Source organism: Xenopus tropicalis, chromosome 9 (assembly GCF_000004195.4).
Source record: "Xenopus tropicalis strain Nigerian chromosome 9, UCB_Xtro_10.0, whole genome shotgun sequence".
Classification (NCBI taxonomy): Eukaryota; Metazoa; Chordata; class Amphibia; order Anura; family Pipidae; genus Xenopus; species Xenopus tropicalis.
In genome coordinates, this window is record NC_030685.2 from 65990282 (window position 1) to 66010639 (window position 20358).

The following is a 20358-nucleotide window of genomic DNA, read 5'->3' on the forward strand; positions in this document are numbered from 1 at the left end:
AAAAAGGTTACATCTCCTGCTTGGGTTTTTGTAAGTCATGGTAGCCCTTGTAATATTGTTCTATCAGCATGTTCTTCCCCTGCCCTGCTATAAATCAACACTTGCCTGTCTGGAAATCTCCCATGGTTTGGTTGCAGCTCCAAGGTCACATGCTGTCATTAACATTGATCTAAAAGAAAAAGATTGATCAAAGCAGGGAAGCCATGATTACCCCAGTCCCCAGCACACACATTTAGTCATTTATACACAACTGTACAGGTGATCCTTAGAATTATTACTATCTGAGAGAGACAAAACAAGAAAAAAAGCAGCATATTTAATTTAAATTAAAGGGATACTGTCTCTAAATTCAAAAGCATTTGTGCCTAGCCATTGGAGTGCATACTATAAGCCAGCTAAATTACTTTATTTTAATATTTATTTTCTATTTTTTATTCACTTTTAATTAGTGCTGGGCTACGTATATTAATATTTATTCTAGTTACTTCCCTTGTTTTGCCAAGCCTTTTTTAATACTAGTAAGGGCTTTAGGTCCTGCAGTGAGGTGATGATTGGCTTTGGGATAGGATTTCTAACCACAAGGCCTGAATGCTTTAGTATAAAAGTAGCTTGCAAGAATATCAGCCATAAAGCAAGACAGAACTGCTTCTCTACTCATAAGGGAGTTTAATTACACTTCCCTATACAGGCAGAAAAGTACCTGTTCATAAAATAACCTACTTTGTTACATTACACATTTAAAAAAGCAAAAATTGCATGCAGTCTGCCATGTTTTTTTACCTACAATGCAACACCCAGACTTTCAGCCTGCAAAATAGCATGTATTACGCAGAAACATCAAGTATACATTTTCGCACCACAATCTGTCCAGACTGATGGCCCTAAAGCAGCATCAGGACAGGGATGTCTGGGGCCCACTTGATGGGCCCCGAACCCCAGTAGCAAAACATGCTGCCAGCCACACCTAAACCCCCGGCCGTGTTATATGTTCCTCTTACATGCAGAGGGGTGGGGAGTAGCATCTGGCTTGTAGCAGAGAATGGACATTGGTTGGTGGGGCCCACTGGGTTTTTTCCTGGTGTCCCACTGGGCCAGTCCAACCTTGTCCTAAAGAAATTTTAACACCAATTATGTTGCTATTAATGGCAATATTGGGGTGCTTCATTACAAGCTACTTTCCACCGGTTGTGCACTCTGTGACATCAGGCCATGCCTTCAGGACTGTTAGGCTATGATTCCGACTGGTTTCTTGTTAAGGGGATAGCTACAAAAGCTTAGAAGGAAGGTTATAGCTATACAACTTACGTCTAATATACTGTAGGCTTAGCAATGATTGGCACTGTGACCTGCCCAATGCCACTTTGCTAAAAAGGTATGCCTTTTAAGCTTTCTCTGTATGTTTGATTTATTGGGTAGAGAAAACCTAAAATATCCCGGCTGAATGTTTTTTTCAGGAACATGCCTGTTTTGCCTTAGTTGTACATTGTCTCCTTCTACAAACGAAATAAAAACACAGGGATCATTACGATTTATGCTACGTTTGAAGTATTCAGTTACCAGACATTTCCCAGAATGAGTCAGTTGCTTATTGGCATGTGTATGAGTCAAAACAACAGCCTGCTTGACCAATATATAACCTGGAATTGGCTATCTATCTATCTATCTATCTATCTATCTATCTATCTATCTATCTATCTATCTATCTATCTGTCTATCTACCTATCTATCTGTCACATGGTGTCAATGAAGGTATAGTGGCTCTTGATACAAGTGTTCTCATTTATGTCAAATTCTTGAATTGGTCTGCTCAACTGAACCATAGATGAAGCAGGTTTACATGAAGAATCCAGTTCTAAGGGTGGGATTTAGAGCATAGGAATACAGTAATAAAGGCAACTCTGCCACAGACGCCCAGTGCTTGGCTAACTCCCTTATGTCAAATGCTATATCATCTTCTACTATTTCATAAGATGTCATGATCACCGAGCAGGCCGTGCTTCCAGACAGAAACACCTTTACCAATGTTTGCTTCAGATCTGACACATTTATCTTTTATTGATGTTTATTCCAAGCTCAAAGCAGCGGCGACCTTGATGCACTGTGATGACTTCCATCTTTACTAGACATTATGAAATGACACGCCGCTGTACCAATACTAATGCCCTGCCCATCTGCTGCTGTACAATATACAAAGAGGAAGAAAGAGCCAGATATAGGCATTATTTTTCCTTACCGGAATATAACCCTGTGAGATTTAACATTCCAGTTGTAGTCTCCTTTATTGACCAGTTCAAAAAACTCATTTCTTCTTCTGAAAAACAGAAAGTACGTGCAGGTTAATGGGATCAGAAACGTAAAAATAGAATTTTTTATAGGATGTGATGTTAAGAGATTTGCTTGCCACTTGCACCTGACAATGTTATCATGACAATTTATCAAGATGGATCAGGCTCCTGCCTTGATATAACAGAACCAGTCTCTCTCTGGAGATAGCGTGACATGCATTTTTGTACAAGGAAAGAAATTGCTGTTCTTCTAAATATAACAATGAACATCTTAACTCTTCCTCTGCCAGCAAAGTATGATCTATACCATACATCTAAGTGAAGTGAAAATCCTTTTATAGGCACATAGTAACATTAACATGAAATAAAAATAATGAACTATAATAACAAAGTGAAAATAGAAATATATATTTGTTTCAAGTTCAAACATTAAAAAAAATAGGATCATAACTGTGTAGGTGATGGTTGGAAAGGAGATTCCACCATCAGCAAGGTTTCTTTACTGCAAAAGTAAGGGCAATGATTGATTCTATGGTGGCTTTGAAAACAGGTTGGATGTGTTTTTAGAGGAAAAGACCATAAATAATTATGATTTATAAACAGTCAGTGGTAATTGTTGAGGGAGCAATTTGATTGCCATTTTGGCTCCAGGGCAGAATCTTTTCTCCCCTGTGAGGCAGAATTGGCAGCTGGCCTGCTGGAGGTTTCCTGCTCCTTCTTCTGGATAAATGAACAGCATATTTTGAGATGGTTTAACCTGATGGATATATGTCTTTATTCAGTCACAGTATGACTATTCCTCCCTGGGGGCTAAAGCATTGCCAGGAAAGGCTCAGCCTGAGGGTTTATGTGGGTACGATTTGGCGATAAAACCTATTTGCTCTCAAAGATAAACCTAAGATCCCAGATAGGAGCAAGATTTGGGAATAACATTTATATATTACCTTGGATATTCTAGTTTCAGTTAATATTAATCATGCAACTTTTTTGAAATTTGACCCCTTAGGGACTTGTAGGGGCAACTTTATGATGAGCAAATCTAATTTCCCCATCACTGAGACATAAATATGTATTGTAATACCCATGTTCGCTATTAATTTTTGTAAAGTACATTGTAAATTACTGGTACTTTATAAATTGATGATATTGATGATGATGATGATGATGTTCATTAAGGTTTTCATTCATTCATTCATTCATGATATACATTATCTTGTGGAGAGTCTAAAGCAACTGGACTTCGAGTATTCCTGAAAAAGTCTCACCACTCATCCAAGCGCCTTAGTTAGTTTAAGCATTAATCAGTTGATGATAATGACAATAGAAATGAAACATGATGAAGATGAAACACGTCAAACACTTGGGCATGTCACAAGTGACTTGGCTTGATTTAGGGCAAGAATAAAATGACATCTGCCGGGGCCCCTAACCTGAAAGGCGAAACCTTATCATAAAACTTTATTGGTTTAAGCACAAATGATATATAATTAAATAGGCTAATAAATGTTTTACATACTTCATTTTAATGACAGATATGTCCTGTCCATCCTACAGCCCTCTTGCCAAAAATGTATTTCTCATGTTGGACCTTATCCTTTATTCATTAACCAGGACTCCCTCTTCTTTATCTATCCCTATCAGTAATTATAATAGAAGTATGATTTATCTTTTTCTCTGTAATAATAAAACAGTACCTTGTACTTGATCCCAACTAATTAATCCTTATTTATTTGAGGCTGAAGAATCCTATTGGGTTTATTTAATATTTCAACAATTTTTTGAAGTAAGGTATGGACATCCAAATTATGGAAAGATCCCCTATCCGGAAAACACCATGTCCTGAGTGTACTGGGATACAGGATCAGCGTTAGCAAATGTCATTCCACGTGGCTAATGCACAATGTGGGCTAACTTTAAAAGGTAGCAAGGAGGCCAGTAAATTGCTGTTTGGTAAGGTTTATGTAATCTTTCTGCTCAGTATAGATATGATATAGATATTTGCGAAACCAGTCCTGATAACCACGATGTAGTCTTTTAGTCATGCAGAAAAAACTCTGGGAATAAGGTCAACAATGAGCATCACATTAGAATACTGGTGCTAAATATGACACAGACCTGTAATTACATTATAAGGGTTATAGTCCCCGCTGGACAAAATCAATTGTGTGAACTTTTGCTAGGAAAAAAAGACAATATCTGCCATTTTTCTTGTACAGCCACCGGCCTGAGATATACCTCTGCTGACAATTTCAAGTTGAGCATTAGAAAAGGGCACGTAATGACACAGGTTAATTTCAATTATACGTGGTCATTTAAAAGTAATTATTTACAATCACTCATTTTAAGGCAACCAAAAAACACCAGTTTCACCAGACTCTTCTGTCTCTATACTGCACGTGTCACTGTTGCCTCGAAACACAATCACGGTTACATAGGAAAAGTTTTATAGTATAAAAGAATAATAATTTTTTTAAATTTTTTTATATATGTGTGTGATTTTTGTCAATTTCTTAATTTATACAAAACAGAGTATGTCACCATGAATTCTAAAATATATTTCTCTTGGGAGTTTTCCTTTTATGATTGATTGATTTTTTTTTTTAATTGTATTACATATCTTTATTCAGACCCTCTCTTATTCCTCCTTATATCTGTAGAGAGGTACAGAATAAGTCGAAAGAAAAAGAGGAATTTGGAAATAAGACAAAAGCGAAATTAGAAAATAAGCCAAAATAAAAAGAGAAATTTGAAAAACTATCATGTAAATTTCCCAGATTACTATCTGACCTTTGATAGAATTATGATTAAATCAATCAAATAAGCGTATCAGTTACATATACAGCACTAAGGGGGTTGATCAGATAAACATCCAAGCCTTCCAGGGATTAAATATCTCAGAGCTACACAACAATGACAGATATTGGGCAATATTTAAAAAAAGTTCTTCCTACAGAGTAATATTTAATGAGAAGTCTGGCTTCCAAATTAAACATTTGTTAAAGAGCCCCACACAAAACAGAAACCCCTAATATACCTATCACTGTAATCTGTACCATAAAACATAATGAATAAATACCATTTTTATATGCTGAAATCCAACTACAAAACTGTTCATCTCTTTTTGCATCATTTAAAATCCTGACAGAGGAGGAGGAACTAAAACACTAATGTTACAAGTTTCATTGACTTCCCCACAGCTTACAGACAACATGCAGGAACTACATAACCCACAATGCATTGCACTGTGATGTTCCTTTCCTTATTGCCATCACATGCAGGAAATTGTGGTATTTGGAGGATGCTTAAGTTTGGGTGGATTTCCAATTTTAACAAAGATTGAATTCATTATTTTGTAATAGATCCCCAAGTCATTATTGACTGATTGAAACTAATAGATCTGTAACAAATGAGGATAAATCTGCCCCTTAATGTTCATTTAAGGTGAAGCTCTTCTTCAAGATGTACTGTTATTCTAATGACATTTATGGCACTTTACAGGTCAAAATAAACCAGGCAGAAGAAGAAACATGTTGTATATAAGTATGTATTAACGCTCACTTACATCCCCGCTGTTCTGGGACAGGTATTAGCAATATTTTATAGGTGCTGAGTAGGAACCATAAAGATTCTTTTCCTGAACGGCAAAACTACTGTAGAACTTTTTTCATGCAGCAGCTAAAATTGTCCCTGGAATATTATATACGGCACATCAGAGGCATATTTACGGTGTTTTCCAAGTGTTACCTTTGAAGGTGCTGCAAGTTGTTGGAACACATTCTTTGACTTTGTCGCCATCAAGGCAACACTTTGTTATCACAATGGCTAAGTACAAGTCTAAAGACTTAAATATCTTGCCCCTTTTATAGGTGTGTGATGCCCCCTTAGTGAAGCCAACAAAATGCTCACTTGGGCTTCTGAGGAAGTGGTGTTTTATCCACGAAACGCGTTAAGCCAAGGGATGAATATGCTCTGGTCTATATTTAATTTTAAATGATGGAAATAAAAGTCTGATTTTACCAGCTATCCAGTGCTCCGCTTTTTTATAAAATCTTTTTAACAAAATGCTCACTGCATGTATATAAAAAGAATCATTTTATCCCTGTCATACTGATTCCAAGGGGCATCTATTACTATTTTCATTATCCATTAATTATAGAGCACTGACATAATACACTTGACAGTTTTGAAGCATACAGAACCCAGATCCAGTCATTTAGCATTGTTTTAGTGATATGTACATTATATATTTGTCTTAGTTAATGTTGATAATGCAGACTGGAATTCTGTGTTAACGATAGTTTAGATTTTTCCAATTTTTCTCTGTAATTTGAGATGGGTATATATATGTATATATATAATACACAAGAGCCATGAATATTCCTATAAATTGGCGCTTAGTGAATTCATGTCACATGACTTATTTAACTTGTGTATTATAATAAATAAAGTACCTCTGTTGAGTTCTGAGGCGTTCCATGACCATATAAATGCATGAGGCTAAAGGCTGAGCATTTCAAGGTCTTGGAACTCTAAGTTGAATTCTAATAATAATCTTATGTATATATACTATACTATATATATAGGGGCTGATTTGCTAATCCACGAATCCGAATGGGAAAAATTCGGATTGGAAAACGAACATTTTGCTACTTTTTCGTAGCCGGTAGCCGTAGCGTATTGAGCGCTCGAAAAAGTCGCAATATACCGATCATTACGAAAAAACACATTCGGACGCTTTTCGGACGTTCGTGGATTAGTAAATGTGCCCCATATAGTATCTATAGTAAGATAAGATTATTATTAGAATTTACCTTGGAGTTCCATATATATATATATATATAAAGCTTATTTATCAAAATACATTTTCAACAAATTTTCTTGACAGCTACTTTAGATGATTTCATCATAATTTCATTGTATTTTCAACCAAAGCTTCGTTCCCCCATTTCATAACTGGTAAAGTATATTCTACTCCATTTTCTAGAAAAATATATGAAAACCCCCATTAAAATATTCCAACTTGGAAAAAACAAAATAGCAAATGAACTGTATAAAGTTTTGGTATATAAGTATATAAGTATCTGATTTTTGTTCCAGGTTAATAATAGTGATGAGTAAAATTTTTCGCCAGGTATGGAATTGCTGCAAAATTCCGCATTTCACCATTGGCAATTTTTTTCACAAAAATGCTGCAAAAATTTGCAGCAACAAAAAATATGCAGAGTGAGAAAAAAGTTGAAATCACAGCAAAAAAAGTTGCGAGCATCACAAAAGTCATGCAGTAGCCGCATTTCACAATTTTTTTCCGTGAAGCAAAACGGGACAGATTTACTCATCACTAGTTCATAATGAGCTTTTATCTACTTTGCTTCAATATGACCAGAATGTTTTCTAGCTGAATCTGAATCTATTAAGTAAAGAAAATCTACTTCACCATTTTGATAAAAGACATGTAAAAAGTTCATCGGATTTGAAAACCTTTTCAATGTTAATTGTTCATAGTCCCATATCAATACCCACACTTAATTTATCATATACTGTTTGTGCGTCAGTTATTTTGCACAAATATTCACAAGCTCCTATGCATATGCAAAATATCTCTGGTGTATAATGATCTATTGCCCTAGGCTTTACCATCAGATGTGCATCCTGCCCGAGTCCTGGGCCCCGCAACTTTAAAGGATCTCAAAATCCCATTCAGAGTTGGGAGATGGTTTACATTGTAACCAGTGAACCTGTTCATGGATCACATTTGTCAAGCCCATCTGGCAGCCTCTGACATTTAAAATGAGCACGGCTCATTTGTACCAAATTGCAAGCAGTCTCAGAACAGCCTTACTTCATACAAAAATGACTAATATTGTGGCACAAAGTACGTCTCCTGTGCCTTATGTCTAGCCATGTAAACAAGTACAAAGACTGAAAGCATTAACCCACTTGGTGCCAGGCCAGAGGCATGTTATATCAACTGTGATATGAAGGAAACTGAATAATCTTCTTACATCATTAATATATTTATTTCTTTTACTCATCTATAAATGTAATGTTACTGATATTATATCATAAATGCACAATTGTAATAGCTGTGGTTTACTACTCAGATCCCTTCAATGCCAGTAGTGTCTAACAGGAAGATTAAGAAGGTTTCTGCTGGAGGAGTTTAGGCATATATGTTATATTCTTGAAAGGGTTGCACTATCCTACTTGCTTTCCTAAGCTGTGCCATGAATAGTGATATGGCATATTGGTAGAGATTAGAGAATATATCAAGTAAAAATTAATAATAAATAACATGAGGAATGACTAATAAAGCCTAATAAAAGGGAAAGCAGAAATATGGGGAGTCTCACTAGCCCTATCATAAATCTCTTTCTCCTGATTGAGAAACTTCTGTTCTTCAAATTAAACTCCCCAATCTTGGTGTCAGTTCCTAATGAGAGAAACAACCTGTTCTGGTTTGGAATCCAGATGGATCTGGTTGATTTTATAACTCTAATGAGAGGTTGCAAGTCCCAAAACGCCATCTAGAAAGACCTGTGATGTTACCAAGGTGAGCATCAGTCTTAACATGCCTACATAAAGCATGTGCAATGGAGTGGCTGACATGGTAATGACAACGCTGATGACATGTGTTTCACCCCACATCATTGCACAAGTGACAGAAGATTCAGTGTGTACCCAAAGGAAGGAAAAAAAAACTTGTAGATGAAACCTTTTCATTGCCATCATTAGAAACATCCTAGTGCAAGCAGTTAGGTGTCTTCTTCAAGCAGACTGTTTACAGAAAATGGGACACACAATTGTTTAACTAATGCAGAAAAGAAAATCAAACCCTTTGGACTCTTCTGGGGAAAGATAACAAGTCTAGGGCCTATTTACTGGAATTTTAATTAAAAGCCCCCGATGAACCATAAAACATGAATACAAGGCCTAAGTAGCACTCAGTTCACAGATATTTCTTTATGGCTCTCTCTGCAATTTAAGTTTCCTTTGAGGAACAGATCTGCACAAGCACTTTTTAAACAGTATTTCTATTAATCTTTTTTCATTGTCAGACTAAGATGCCATGGGTCCACCAGAAAACCTGAGCCAATAGTCCCACTCTCCAAACTTTTCTTGCTCCTATCCATGCTCAACCTCTTGATTCACATAGTTTTTTCTCTTTTCATACTATAATGTATTCTTCCATCTATTTTACCTCTTTGTTCCCTACTCGAAAATAGGGAATGATTATGAAATAGGCCAAATGGTTAGATGTGGGAGGGCCCACTGACATCTGGGCCCACTGAAAGTTTTCCTAGTATTCCTGTGGGCCAGTCCAATGCTGTTTTTGTTTACTGTGTAGCCGTATCCTTCCAGTTTCTGCCCTGTTGCTATCCAACATTAGACGTGCCCCAGCAGCTGGAATAGTGTAACCTTTGTATCTATTGGCAATTTGTTTTATTATGTATCTCTGCATGAGAGGTAAGAGTGTGCCCCGCATATCCTGGATGTAAATAGTATGGAGCATGTTAATGTTTTTGCTGTAGATAAGGTCTGCAAACATCTGGCTTGCAATGCACTTTAACTTCTTTCTGGTATTGGAAGAAAGGATTCCCTTTTCCCTAGACCTTAGCATGAGGTTTTCCTAGAATTTCCAATTACAGTGGCTGCTTGGGGAGGACAAACAAAAACAAAACAGTTACGCTGATGAAGAAGATATTCTGGTATAATAGCCTTTGTACTGTTTCTTTATTTCCTATCCTTAAGCTCTGTTTGCTTCTGCCTTTCAGTCCTGATCCATGCCCCCAACACCGTCTCTGTTTGTTGCCCACTATCCTCCATTGCTATAGTTATAATATCTTGTTGTTCTGTTTCTCTATTGAATATAATAGCTTAGTCCCCAGCCTTTTCAGATCTAAGGGCAGTGGCACACATGGAGATTAGTTTCCCGCAATAAATCTTCACTACCGTGGGCGACTAATCTCCTTGACATACCATCCCACCGGCAAGAATGTAAATCGCAGGTGGGATGGCATGCGCATTGCTTTGGTTTCCTGAAGTCACCCGAAGTTGCCTCGCAAGGAAACTTCGGGAAACCGAAGCAACACGTATGCTATCCCACTGGCGACTTACATTTTTTGCCAGTGGGATGGCATTGCGGGGAGATTAGTTGCCTGAGGTAACAAAGATTTATTGTGGGGCGACTAATCTCCCTGCATGCCACTGCCCTAATATCTCTTTACTGTTCTATGCTCTTTTTGGCGTTATTTTTAAACTTTGTTATTCTGTATATTAAGTATCGTATTCCATTTATCTATATAGAGCCATATATATACATTTAAATGACTAGGGTACGACTATGGGAGACATGAGTGGTAGACCACCCATTACAGAATACTAATCTTAAATATGGAAGCCATAATTTATCCTGTATAATTTAACATTAATATTCATACTTCTGTAATATTGTATAGTAGCAGATTCAGAATCAGTATTTGATGTTAAAAATCTGGCCTATAACTCCTGCAGCGATGAAATTTATATTCCACATGTAACAGTTAACAAGACTGGCACTGGATTTTAGCGATGGCATTTTTCCTGAACCATGGGCTTGTAAACACAACAGGGAACCATTAGGATTCATGTAACTGGGAATCTTGCCCTCAACTTCTACAAACAAATGGGCTGTTGGCTGCCTCCGCTCATGCCCATCTGTCTAACAGGCACTGTGCCCGGCTACAATGCGTATGGCTGTCTCACTAAAGCAAAGGGGAGGCATGAACAATAATCTGAAGCTTGCCTTGGGGAAATTGTCTATTGCACCTCTACCCGGCACTAAATACATATGCAGTCCCAGCGGAAGACACTGATAAAATGCATGACAGAAGAATAAAAAAGATGGGAAGATCATTAAAGAGTCATTTTCTGCCTATTAATATCGCTTACGGAAGATCAAGTGCAACATTTAAACCTTATTTTATTTATTTTTTAGGGGTATCAAAAGTGTGGGCTTCTGGCTGCTGTAAACTACCAGTCCCACGATGCTCAGTTGAATATCAATATTTAAGTAACATAAATATAAAATAATTGAATCTTTCAGAATTGAATAAAAACACAAATGTTTTCTGTTTTCTTTTCAGTGTGAATAATTTGAATACGTTTCCCACTTGACCCTGTTTAACTGGAACGTAACTAAGCTTTATTCTCTTATGAGAAAAAAATACTTTGTAATAATGTGCCAATTATACAGGAGTTTATTGCAGAAAACGCAGCCATATTCAGAAGTGTTTGCAATTGGTACTTCAGGGTAATAAAGGGGTGGTTCACCTATATAATAACTTTTAGTTATAGAATGGACAATTATAAGCCACTTTTCAACTGGTTTTCATTATGTATTTTTTTTATAGTTTTTTTTAAATAATGTGCCTTCCTTTTCTGGCTCTTTCCAACTTTCTAATTGGGGACACTGACCTCAGCAGCAAAAACTATTGCTCTATGAGTTTTCAATTTTATTGTTATTGTTACTTTTTATTGCTTATTTTTCCTCTCCTATCAATCTCTCATTCAAACCCCTACCTGGTTGCTAAGGTAACTTGAAACCTAAAAACCAGATAACTGCTGAAATTCCAAACTGGACAGTTGCTGAAAACAAGTAAAATAACACAAATTAAAAAAACGCCCTATTTCAAATTGTTTCAGAATATATTGTTTTTTACATCATACTACAAGGTGAACAATCCCTTTAAAGGCTACATCAGCCAATAGAGAGTTCTGCCTTTTGTTCCCACACTACTTCCTGTTACAGTCAGAACTGCATTCATTCTGGTCATGTGATCTCTGAGGGAGCACCCAGCCCATCACTAAATGGTGGATCAAAGAAAAGGATATAAAAGGGCAATATTTACTGATATATCTCAGTTTGGCGAGATTCTTTAATAGGTCACTTAACATAATATAAACTATTTGGTTAAGAATTCATTCTGGGGGTATAGTTTTCCTTTAATATGTTAGCATTATATATGTTTTGGCAGTGTTGTTGCTGTCATGTTAATGCAAAGCCCTTCAGTAGAGTTGTGATTTAAGGGGGTAAGGGACTCTATATGGGGACACATTTCATGAGGGACCACGGTTCTAAAACAGGGGCCAATGGGAAGCCTAGCTCAAGACACATGAGAATATCAGGTGACATCGCTTTCCTTGCCCCACCCCCTCCAGTGGCATCAGTCCTGCCCCAGCTGGTGATGCACCTGCAAAACACTCATCTCTGGTGTCAGAGGGGGCTGGTCAAATTGTTTTTTAAAAATTCTGGGGGAATGTCAGGTTGGGTAGGTTGGAGCCACTAAATGGGAGCACGTGCAATGCAGTAGAGGCACACAGTATATACTACAGGCTGGGCATTCCCTTTACAGTGGGGCATAGCTGCAGCTGCACTGTAAAGTCTGTTATTGAATTAGCACTGGTAGTAAATGAAAACTGCCTAGACTTTATTTATATCCCAGGTAGACTAATAAAGTAACAGTCTGATTGGTTGCTATGGGTTACTGCACTAGAGCAAGTTTGCCCAGTGTTAATAAATTAGCCCAGCTATAAATAATTAAATAAATAAAAAAATGCATGTGTTTAACCCCTGGTTTGCAAGAGAGTAAATTTAAAACAACACAGTTTGTTTACTGTTTGTCCTGATGCATTGTGAAACGTAACCCTGTGCAAAGCTAAAAAATGACTGTTGGTTTGTGAAAATGAAAAGAGAAAGTGAAGACTTAGCCTTTAGCGTCAGCGATGGAGACACTTCATTGCGCTCAGAGGCAGGCAGCTAATGCAACCATAACACAGTGTATTCATTTTTTTCTGAAACAAATACATTTTGTTCTGGTTGTTTAGGTGTGCGTATATGTGTCTGGGAATACTATACAAAAATGAATAATCTAGCCCCGACCGAGTGATCTGACACTGGCACAGTCCATGTGTGTAATGTAAAAACCACTCAGACGACAAACAAGCTGTCTCAGCACATAGCAAATCGCTGCAATTTTCAGGCTGAATTTAAGGTTTTTTTTTCTTCATTACTCTGGCTAATACAAAGATTGCTGGCATCAAATAAAAGTGGCGTGTGCTGTGCAGTGGGGACGAACTGGGATGTGACACAAATGCATATTACGAAAGCCGCTAATAGGATTCAAAGTCATAAGCACAAAACAAAATTAATTTCTCTCATTCAGATGCATGGCTTGACGAGGACATTTACAGTCTCAAAGGGGATAAATGCGAAACTGAAGGAAGCACGAACATTTCACATCCAGCTAGTGCCTAGACTTTTAATCAGCCTGGTGGTTGGTGGGTCAGGAAGAGCTGGCTGGTCCAAGAACATAGCGAGGCTCTGTGGGGGATAGCATCCTTAGGTAGGAAAAATGTAGGAAAGCTCAGTAACACACAAATGATTTATAGTACCTATTTAATGTGCAAGAATTATCTGTCACAATGGGCAGAACGACAATTAGGGAGGGACTGTGGCTGTGGGATAGCAGGTATAGTAGGGAGAGATGGTGTCTATAGTAGCAGTGGGATAATAGCCTCTGGGAAGGGACTGGGGCTGTGGGATAGCAGGTATAGTAGGGAGAGATGGTGTCTATAGTAGCAGTGGGATAATAGCCTCTGGAAAGGGACTGTGGCTGTGGGATAGCAGGTATAGTAGGGAGAGATGGTGCCTATAGTAGCAGTGGGGGGTATAATAGCTTCTGGGAAGGGACTGGGGCTGTGGGATAGCAGGTATAGCAGGGAGAGATGGTGCCTATAGTAGCAGTGGGGGGATAATAGCCTCTAGGAAGGGACTGTGGCTGTGGGATATTAGGTATAGTAGGGAGAGATGGTGCCTATAGTAGCAGTGGGATAATAGCCTCTGGGAAGGGACTGTGGCTGTGGGATAGCAGGTATAGTAGGGAGAGTTGGTGCCTATAGTAGCAGTGGGATAATAGCCTCTGGTAAGGGACTGTGGCTGTGGGATAGCAGTTATAGTAGGGAGAGATGGTGCCTATAGTAGCAGTGGGGGGATAATAGCCTCTGGGAAGGGACTGGGGCTGTGGGATAGCAGGTATAGTAGGGAGAGATGGTGCCTATAGTAGCAGTGGGATAATAGCCTCTGGTAAGGGACTGTGGCTGTGGGATAGCAGGTATAGTAGGGAGAGATGGTGCCTATAGCAGCAGTGGGATAATAGCCTCTGGTAAGGGACTGTGGCTGTGCGATAGCAGGTATAGTAGGGAGAGATGGTGCCTATAGTAGCAGTGGGATAATAGCCTCTGGGAAGGGACTGTGGCTGTGAGATAGCAGGTATAGTAGGGAGAGTTGGTGCCTATAGTAGCAGTAGGATAATAGCCTCTGGGAAGGGACTGGGGCTGTGGGATAGCAGGTATAGTAGGGAGAGATGGTGCCTATAGTAGCAGTGGGGGGATAATAGCCTCTGGGAAGGGACTGTGGCTGTGGGATAGCAGGAATAGTAGGGAGAGATGGTGCCTATAGTAGCAGTGGATAATAGCCTCTGGGAAGGGACTGTGGCTGTGGGATAACAGGTATAGTAGGGAGAGATGGTCCCTATAGTAGCAGTGGGGTTAATAGACATTAAGACTAATATCAGTGTCTAGTAATCTAGACTGAGGCTGATCAACTTTAGTTGAAATACAACTTTTAGAACCTGAATGTACCATGGTATGTGATCCAAATATAGAGACGAGCACCATAAAGCAGATTTCTGCTAAAATGCTATTTATTTCAGACCAAAAAACACCTTTAAGGGCGTCACACTGCCCGAAACATGTTGTGTTTTTTGGTCTGAAATAAATAGCATTTTAGCAGAAATCTGCTTTATGGTGCTCTCCTCTATATTTGGATTGTATTGAATGGCTCAGCGGTGTGCCTTGCGAGGATTGATGCATCAAGCCTGATCTAAGGGCTGTGCGGTTGAATACCTATTTGTACCATGGTATGTGGTCTGTATATTTCATTCAGGGGGCATATTGTCATATTCAAGAATGTTAAAAGTGCAGATTGTATTTCATCTCAATTTTTGTTGCATCAATATATCTCACTAACACTGATCCAGCATTTTTTCTATAGATTTCTCCTACTGCCACATATAAATACATACTCAAAATGAAGGGTGATGTCTGTGGCCAGGATAGACTGCTTCAGCAGCTGCATGAGGTCGCTGTACTCCTGTGACGACAGATTGGCGAAAATGTTGTGTCCCTGAAACACAAAAACTACAAGGAATAAATAACAATATTTATGTATATGCAGGATGCAGGGTTACATTTCAGGGAAAACACATCTGGGATTGAGCACTTTGTTTCAGCTTCTACTGCCCTGGCAAAATCCTATTTTATACTTTGGGGTTTGACAAATGACAAGGAAAAACAGGTCCCTTTGTTGATTTGCTGAGTTATTATTACTATTAGTAATAATACTATTACATTAGTAATGAATTTGGCGAATCCCTAATTTTACACTGTACATGTGTGACCGATGGGGTGGAGACCCACCAAGTCTCACCCCACCAGAAACGTCCGCGCGGCTGATTCTGTTTCGGCTTCAGTTAGGAAATCTAAATTCATTCTTTTGTATTTCAGATGTTTGCCTAAATGTCCCCACTGGCAGAAAACAGGAGCTGCAACTCTGAGCTGATGACTTAGGCTGCTCCTACATTCAAGATGCAGTCAAATCCAAGTTCTAGTAAGGTCGGAAATTCTGGACATATAATTAGTCCACTACTTAACATTGAACCATTGAATTTTCTTAGCTTTAATTAAAGTAACCTTTATTAATACAATGCAAAGGTCACATCAATATAAAAGTACTATAGTAGCTAATAACAGTTATACTTGCATGCAACCTGAAAACTAATAGGGGGCTGTAATAATGTTTCTTAAAGGTGTGGTTAACCTTTAAGTTAACTGTTAGTATGTTACAGAACGGCCAATTCTAAGCAACTTTTCAATTAGCCTTCATTATTTAATTTTTTATCGTTCAGTATTTGCCTTCTTATTCTGACTCTCTACAACTTTCAAATTGGGGTCACTGACCCCAGCAGCCAAAAACGAAGGCTCTGTGAAGCTACAGCTGACGTAGAACATATGCCAACTGCTATACATGCACTTGACATGTGGTTTCACAGACCTCAGTGCATATATTCATAAAGATGTTGAAAGGGTGGCTCCCAAACCATGTTGTTACATGACCATCTGTCGCTATCAGATGCAAAGAAATAGAGCATGGCAGAAATGAACAGCAACACAAACAAATAGCTGCGGCATTATAGGCTAACAAATGTTCTATTATATTCAATTGCAACAAATGTGTGTGAAATAAACATTAAAGATGGGGGATGCACCTTTGTATCCTGAATTTTGTTACATAACAAAACAACTTACAACTTATCTTTTATTCATATATAATATATATATTCATATATAATAGAGTATAGCTGACATTTAATGCAGCATTTAAGGGATTGTTCAGCGACCACATCAGTCCTTGCCCTAGTGCATCTTACATGACAAGCTTGGCTGCTATTGGCTAAGTAAATCTAACGCAACCTTTGCACTTCTGTGCTATCAGTGCTATCAAACACAGAGAGAATATATATAAAATCATCTGTACAAGAAAAGGATAGGTAACCCCTTTTTAGTGTAAAGGTGGGCCTACACGTTAAGATCCGCTTGCTTGGCGAGGTTGCAAGTGAGCGGATCTTCTCCCGATATCCTTACCTACAGGTGGGCGATATCGGGTGAATTTAGGCTAATTTGGTTCGTTTGACCCCAGGGCCAAACAACTGAATTAGAACGCCGGTAATAAGTGTAGTCGGTTCGGGGACTGCATTTTTTAACCTGCCCGATCGATATCTGCCCGATTTCAGGCCAGATGTCGGTCGGGCAGGCCTGTCTTTAGTGCTCCTACACGGGCCAATAAGCTGCTGAATTGGTAAGGGACTGATATTGGCAGCTACAATCGGCCTGTCTATGGCCACCTTAACACTTTTCTCTCTGCTGGTGCACCTAGTTCCCAAAAGGTCCCAGATTAGTGTGACTCTTTAGTACTAAGAATAAGCAAATAAACAGAGGATACAAAACCATGGAAGGCAGTGCACACTCTATGCCAGTGATCCCCAACCAGTGGCTCACACACAACATGTTGCTCACCAGCTAATAACAATAACGGAACTAAGGCTGACGGGGCCAAAAGGCAGGAGGCGCAGCAGGGCCCACCCTCTCCCCACTGTGCACAGCTTTTGTGCTGGATTTGCGCCAGTGCAAGTGTGGGTAGGGAGCCTGGGTGCAATCGCACCCCTGGTAGTTCCGCCACTGAGAGGCTCATTTTTACATTTCAGACTTAGAGACAAGTTTTGGAGGCATAAAACCATGTGTATTGCCAAACAGAGCCTCCTGTAGGCTGACAGTCCACATTGAGCTACCAAATAAATAATCGCCCTTATTGGGCACCCAAAAATCTTTTTTTAATGCTTGTGTTGCTCCCAAACTTTTTTATATGTTAAAATGTTGCTCACGGGTAAAAAAGTTTGGGGCCCCTGTTCTATGCTTTGCAGTAGCCTTGTATTTATTCAGTCATTCTTAGAACATAAAGACTCCACACAGTTAATGCCCTGATTGACACCAAACTCAGAGCCAAGGACTTCCAGGCAGCAATACCAACCACTGTATCCACATGAATTAAGACAAACGGAAGCATATAAGTAGAAAGTATAGAGTTGCTGTCTCATTACACAATAGAGAAGATATCACCAGCCTCAAAGTGAGTTCAGTTTTCTTTATGCCCAAGGAGAAGTCTTATTCTTTATTCATTAATCTCCTGCTTCAGTGCCCAAAGATCAACTGATCTTTGGGCATTCAATTCATTGAATGCCCAAGGGTACATCAGAGTATCCACTGCTGTAAAACATTGCTCTACCGAAAAATGGGTACAAAAACAAAATTGTCACGGAGGAAACCTTTTATTTAGGCAAACAACTGCCCTGTGGAATAAAACTGAATTCTATTTAAGGCACTGCATGTGGCCTTACCTATAAGGAGCTGTCTCTGCATTGCTTAAGAAAGGGATAATGCAGGGGATAAGCACCTGATCGGCCCCCTCCGCACCAGATTTAAGAGCCAATTTGTAAAACACGCCATGCATTTTTCTGTGTTAATGGAAAGCATTTCATTGTCGACAGCAGAGTCATCAGCGGCGCTGGTTCTTCCAACACATGGAGTCCTCTGCCATCTACTGGTACAGAGCACAAAATGGAAATATCCCTTTCCCCTTCCAAAAAATTCATGTTTTCAGACAGAATATTGACACAGGGGCAGGGAAGTATCCATCAGTAACACAGATGGATCTGTTAGAATTAATCGTCAACATTTCCTTTCTGTGAGGATATCCTGAAAGGGTGCCCTGCTGGGGAAGGGGCCACCTCCTCCTCGTACTGCTGGAAATGCTAATGTGGAAATACAAAGTGCTAAAAAATGAGTGTCCCATCTAATAAAGCACATTCCTTACACATGCGGCCTGATTAAAGGCTTTCTGGTAGGATTCATTAAGGGGTATTTATTCCAGTGTTATATAATAACATGATGGATATGGGACAGCCAGACAACAATATGGTGCTCAAATCCACAGGTTTTCTGCTCTCCAGGTGCAGCACTGCTACATGTGCCCCCTCTCAGATGGACCCTTTGCAGCTGAACTATAACTTTCTCACACACAGTGTTGGGCACCAGGGGTTCTTATAAAAGGCATAATGTTAGTTACAGGAAATGCAGCATTTTTTATGATCTATGTCTTTAAGGCCGGAACTTGGGGTAGGCAGAAGAGGCACAAAGGATACAAAGGTGAGGAGTCATGTACCTCTCCATTAGTATTCCCCTAGCCCTGGCCCTGTCCCCCAAAATCCAGCTTATTTAACTGAGCCCCCCCTGCATCTCCACCACGCATGCTTGTTCAGGGGGGAAGATTGGGGGTGAGGAGGCTGACTGGGTTTCCCAGGGCATCCTATATCTGATATCTATATTAGAGGTTGAAAAAAAAGGTTTTTCAATATGTATTTAAGCTTGTGGTGCTTACTCTGGAAGGCCAAGGATGCAAATGTAAGGGTTTTAGTGAAGGTTAATGTTCTCTTTAAAGGGGACATAAACCAACAGGGAAACTGAAGTTACAATATGTTTGTTCCTACTAAGGTAAATAATTAGCCAGTTATACCAATATACAATCACTTCCCTTCACCCTTTCTTGTGACCGTTTTGTTAGCAGGAGTTTATTATGAACAGGTATTATCTTTGCTCTGATAATATTATTGTCTACCTTGTAAAGAACAGACAAGACAAGTCTGTCATGAAATACTTGGGGGCCAGTATACCATGATAGGCTATGGTGCCACTGTATTATGAAATGCATAGGGTGTCAGAGTGTGCCATGACCTGCTGGGGGCATACCAAAGCTGGACTAAGTAGTGTTTGCCCCTAATGCATTATTACTTGACCTGGTTCCCTGCCAGCTCACACCAACAACCCCCCTCACTCCACCACAGACATTGGCGCTAGACCCCCCCATCACTTTGCTCACTTTCCTGTCATTCACTCGTTAAAGGGGAAAACGGGCTGCGACACAGTGATGGGCAGCAAAAGTCACCAGCATGAGGTAGGGACCCCCCACCCTACCTGGGGCCCTCACGGTCTGTCAGCCAGCAACACCTAGGGGGCCCCACCAGGATGGTACCTCTGGCATTTAAAACCTGGCATTTCCAGTAGGCTCTCAGGGAAAAGCATGGTTCAGACTGAATCATATGCATTATGGGCACGTGGATGACAAATTTCATTGATCTGCTCATTCAGGCCAAAGGCCGACCAAATGGAGCACAAAGTAAGCACAAAGCTTCCACTTGCGCATTGGCAGAGAAATTAATTCATGGGCAACAGAGGTCAGTGTCCTCATCTGCTTGCATTTCAGTCTTTCTCAGCCATTGTTTGGGTCACCACGCACTTAAATGGTGACATTATTTCAAATTAATGAAGGCTGTCAGGGGATTCTGGGAGTTGAAGTTCAACAAAA

General features: G+C 39.4%; 1 protein-coding gene across 2 annotated transcripts in view; it reads right to left on the reverse strand.

The window, feature by feature from the left end:
• The window catches only part of pde11a (phosphodiesterase 11A), a 255900-nt gene that overhangs the window by 25740 nt on the left and 209802 nt on the right, over positions 1-20358 (reverse strand). The window contains exons 15-17 of one of the 2 annotated variants that reach the window (XM_002934600.4): positions 15407-15507; positions 2234-2311; positions 106-169 (exon numbers count right to left, since the gene is read on the reverse strand). In XM_002934600.4, the coding sequence (XP_002934646.1) occupies positions 106-169; positions 2234-2311; positions 15407-15507 (243 nt within the window). Of the gene's footprint in view, positions 1-105; positions 170-2233; positions 2312-12241; positions 13662-15406; positions 15508-20358 lie in introns of those variants that run through there. The other variant, XM_031892908.1, reaches the window with a different exon arrangement.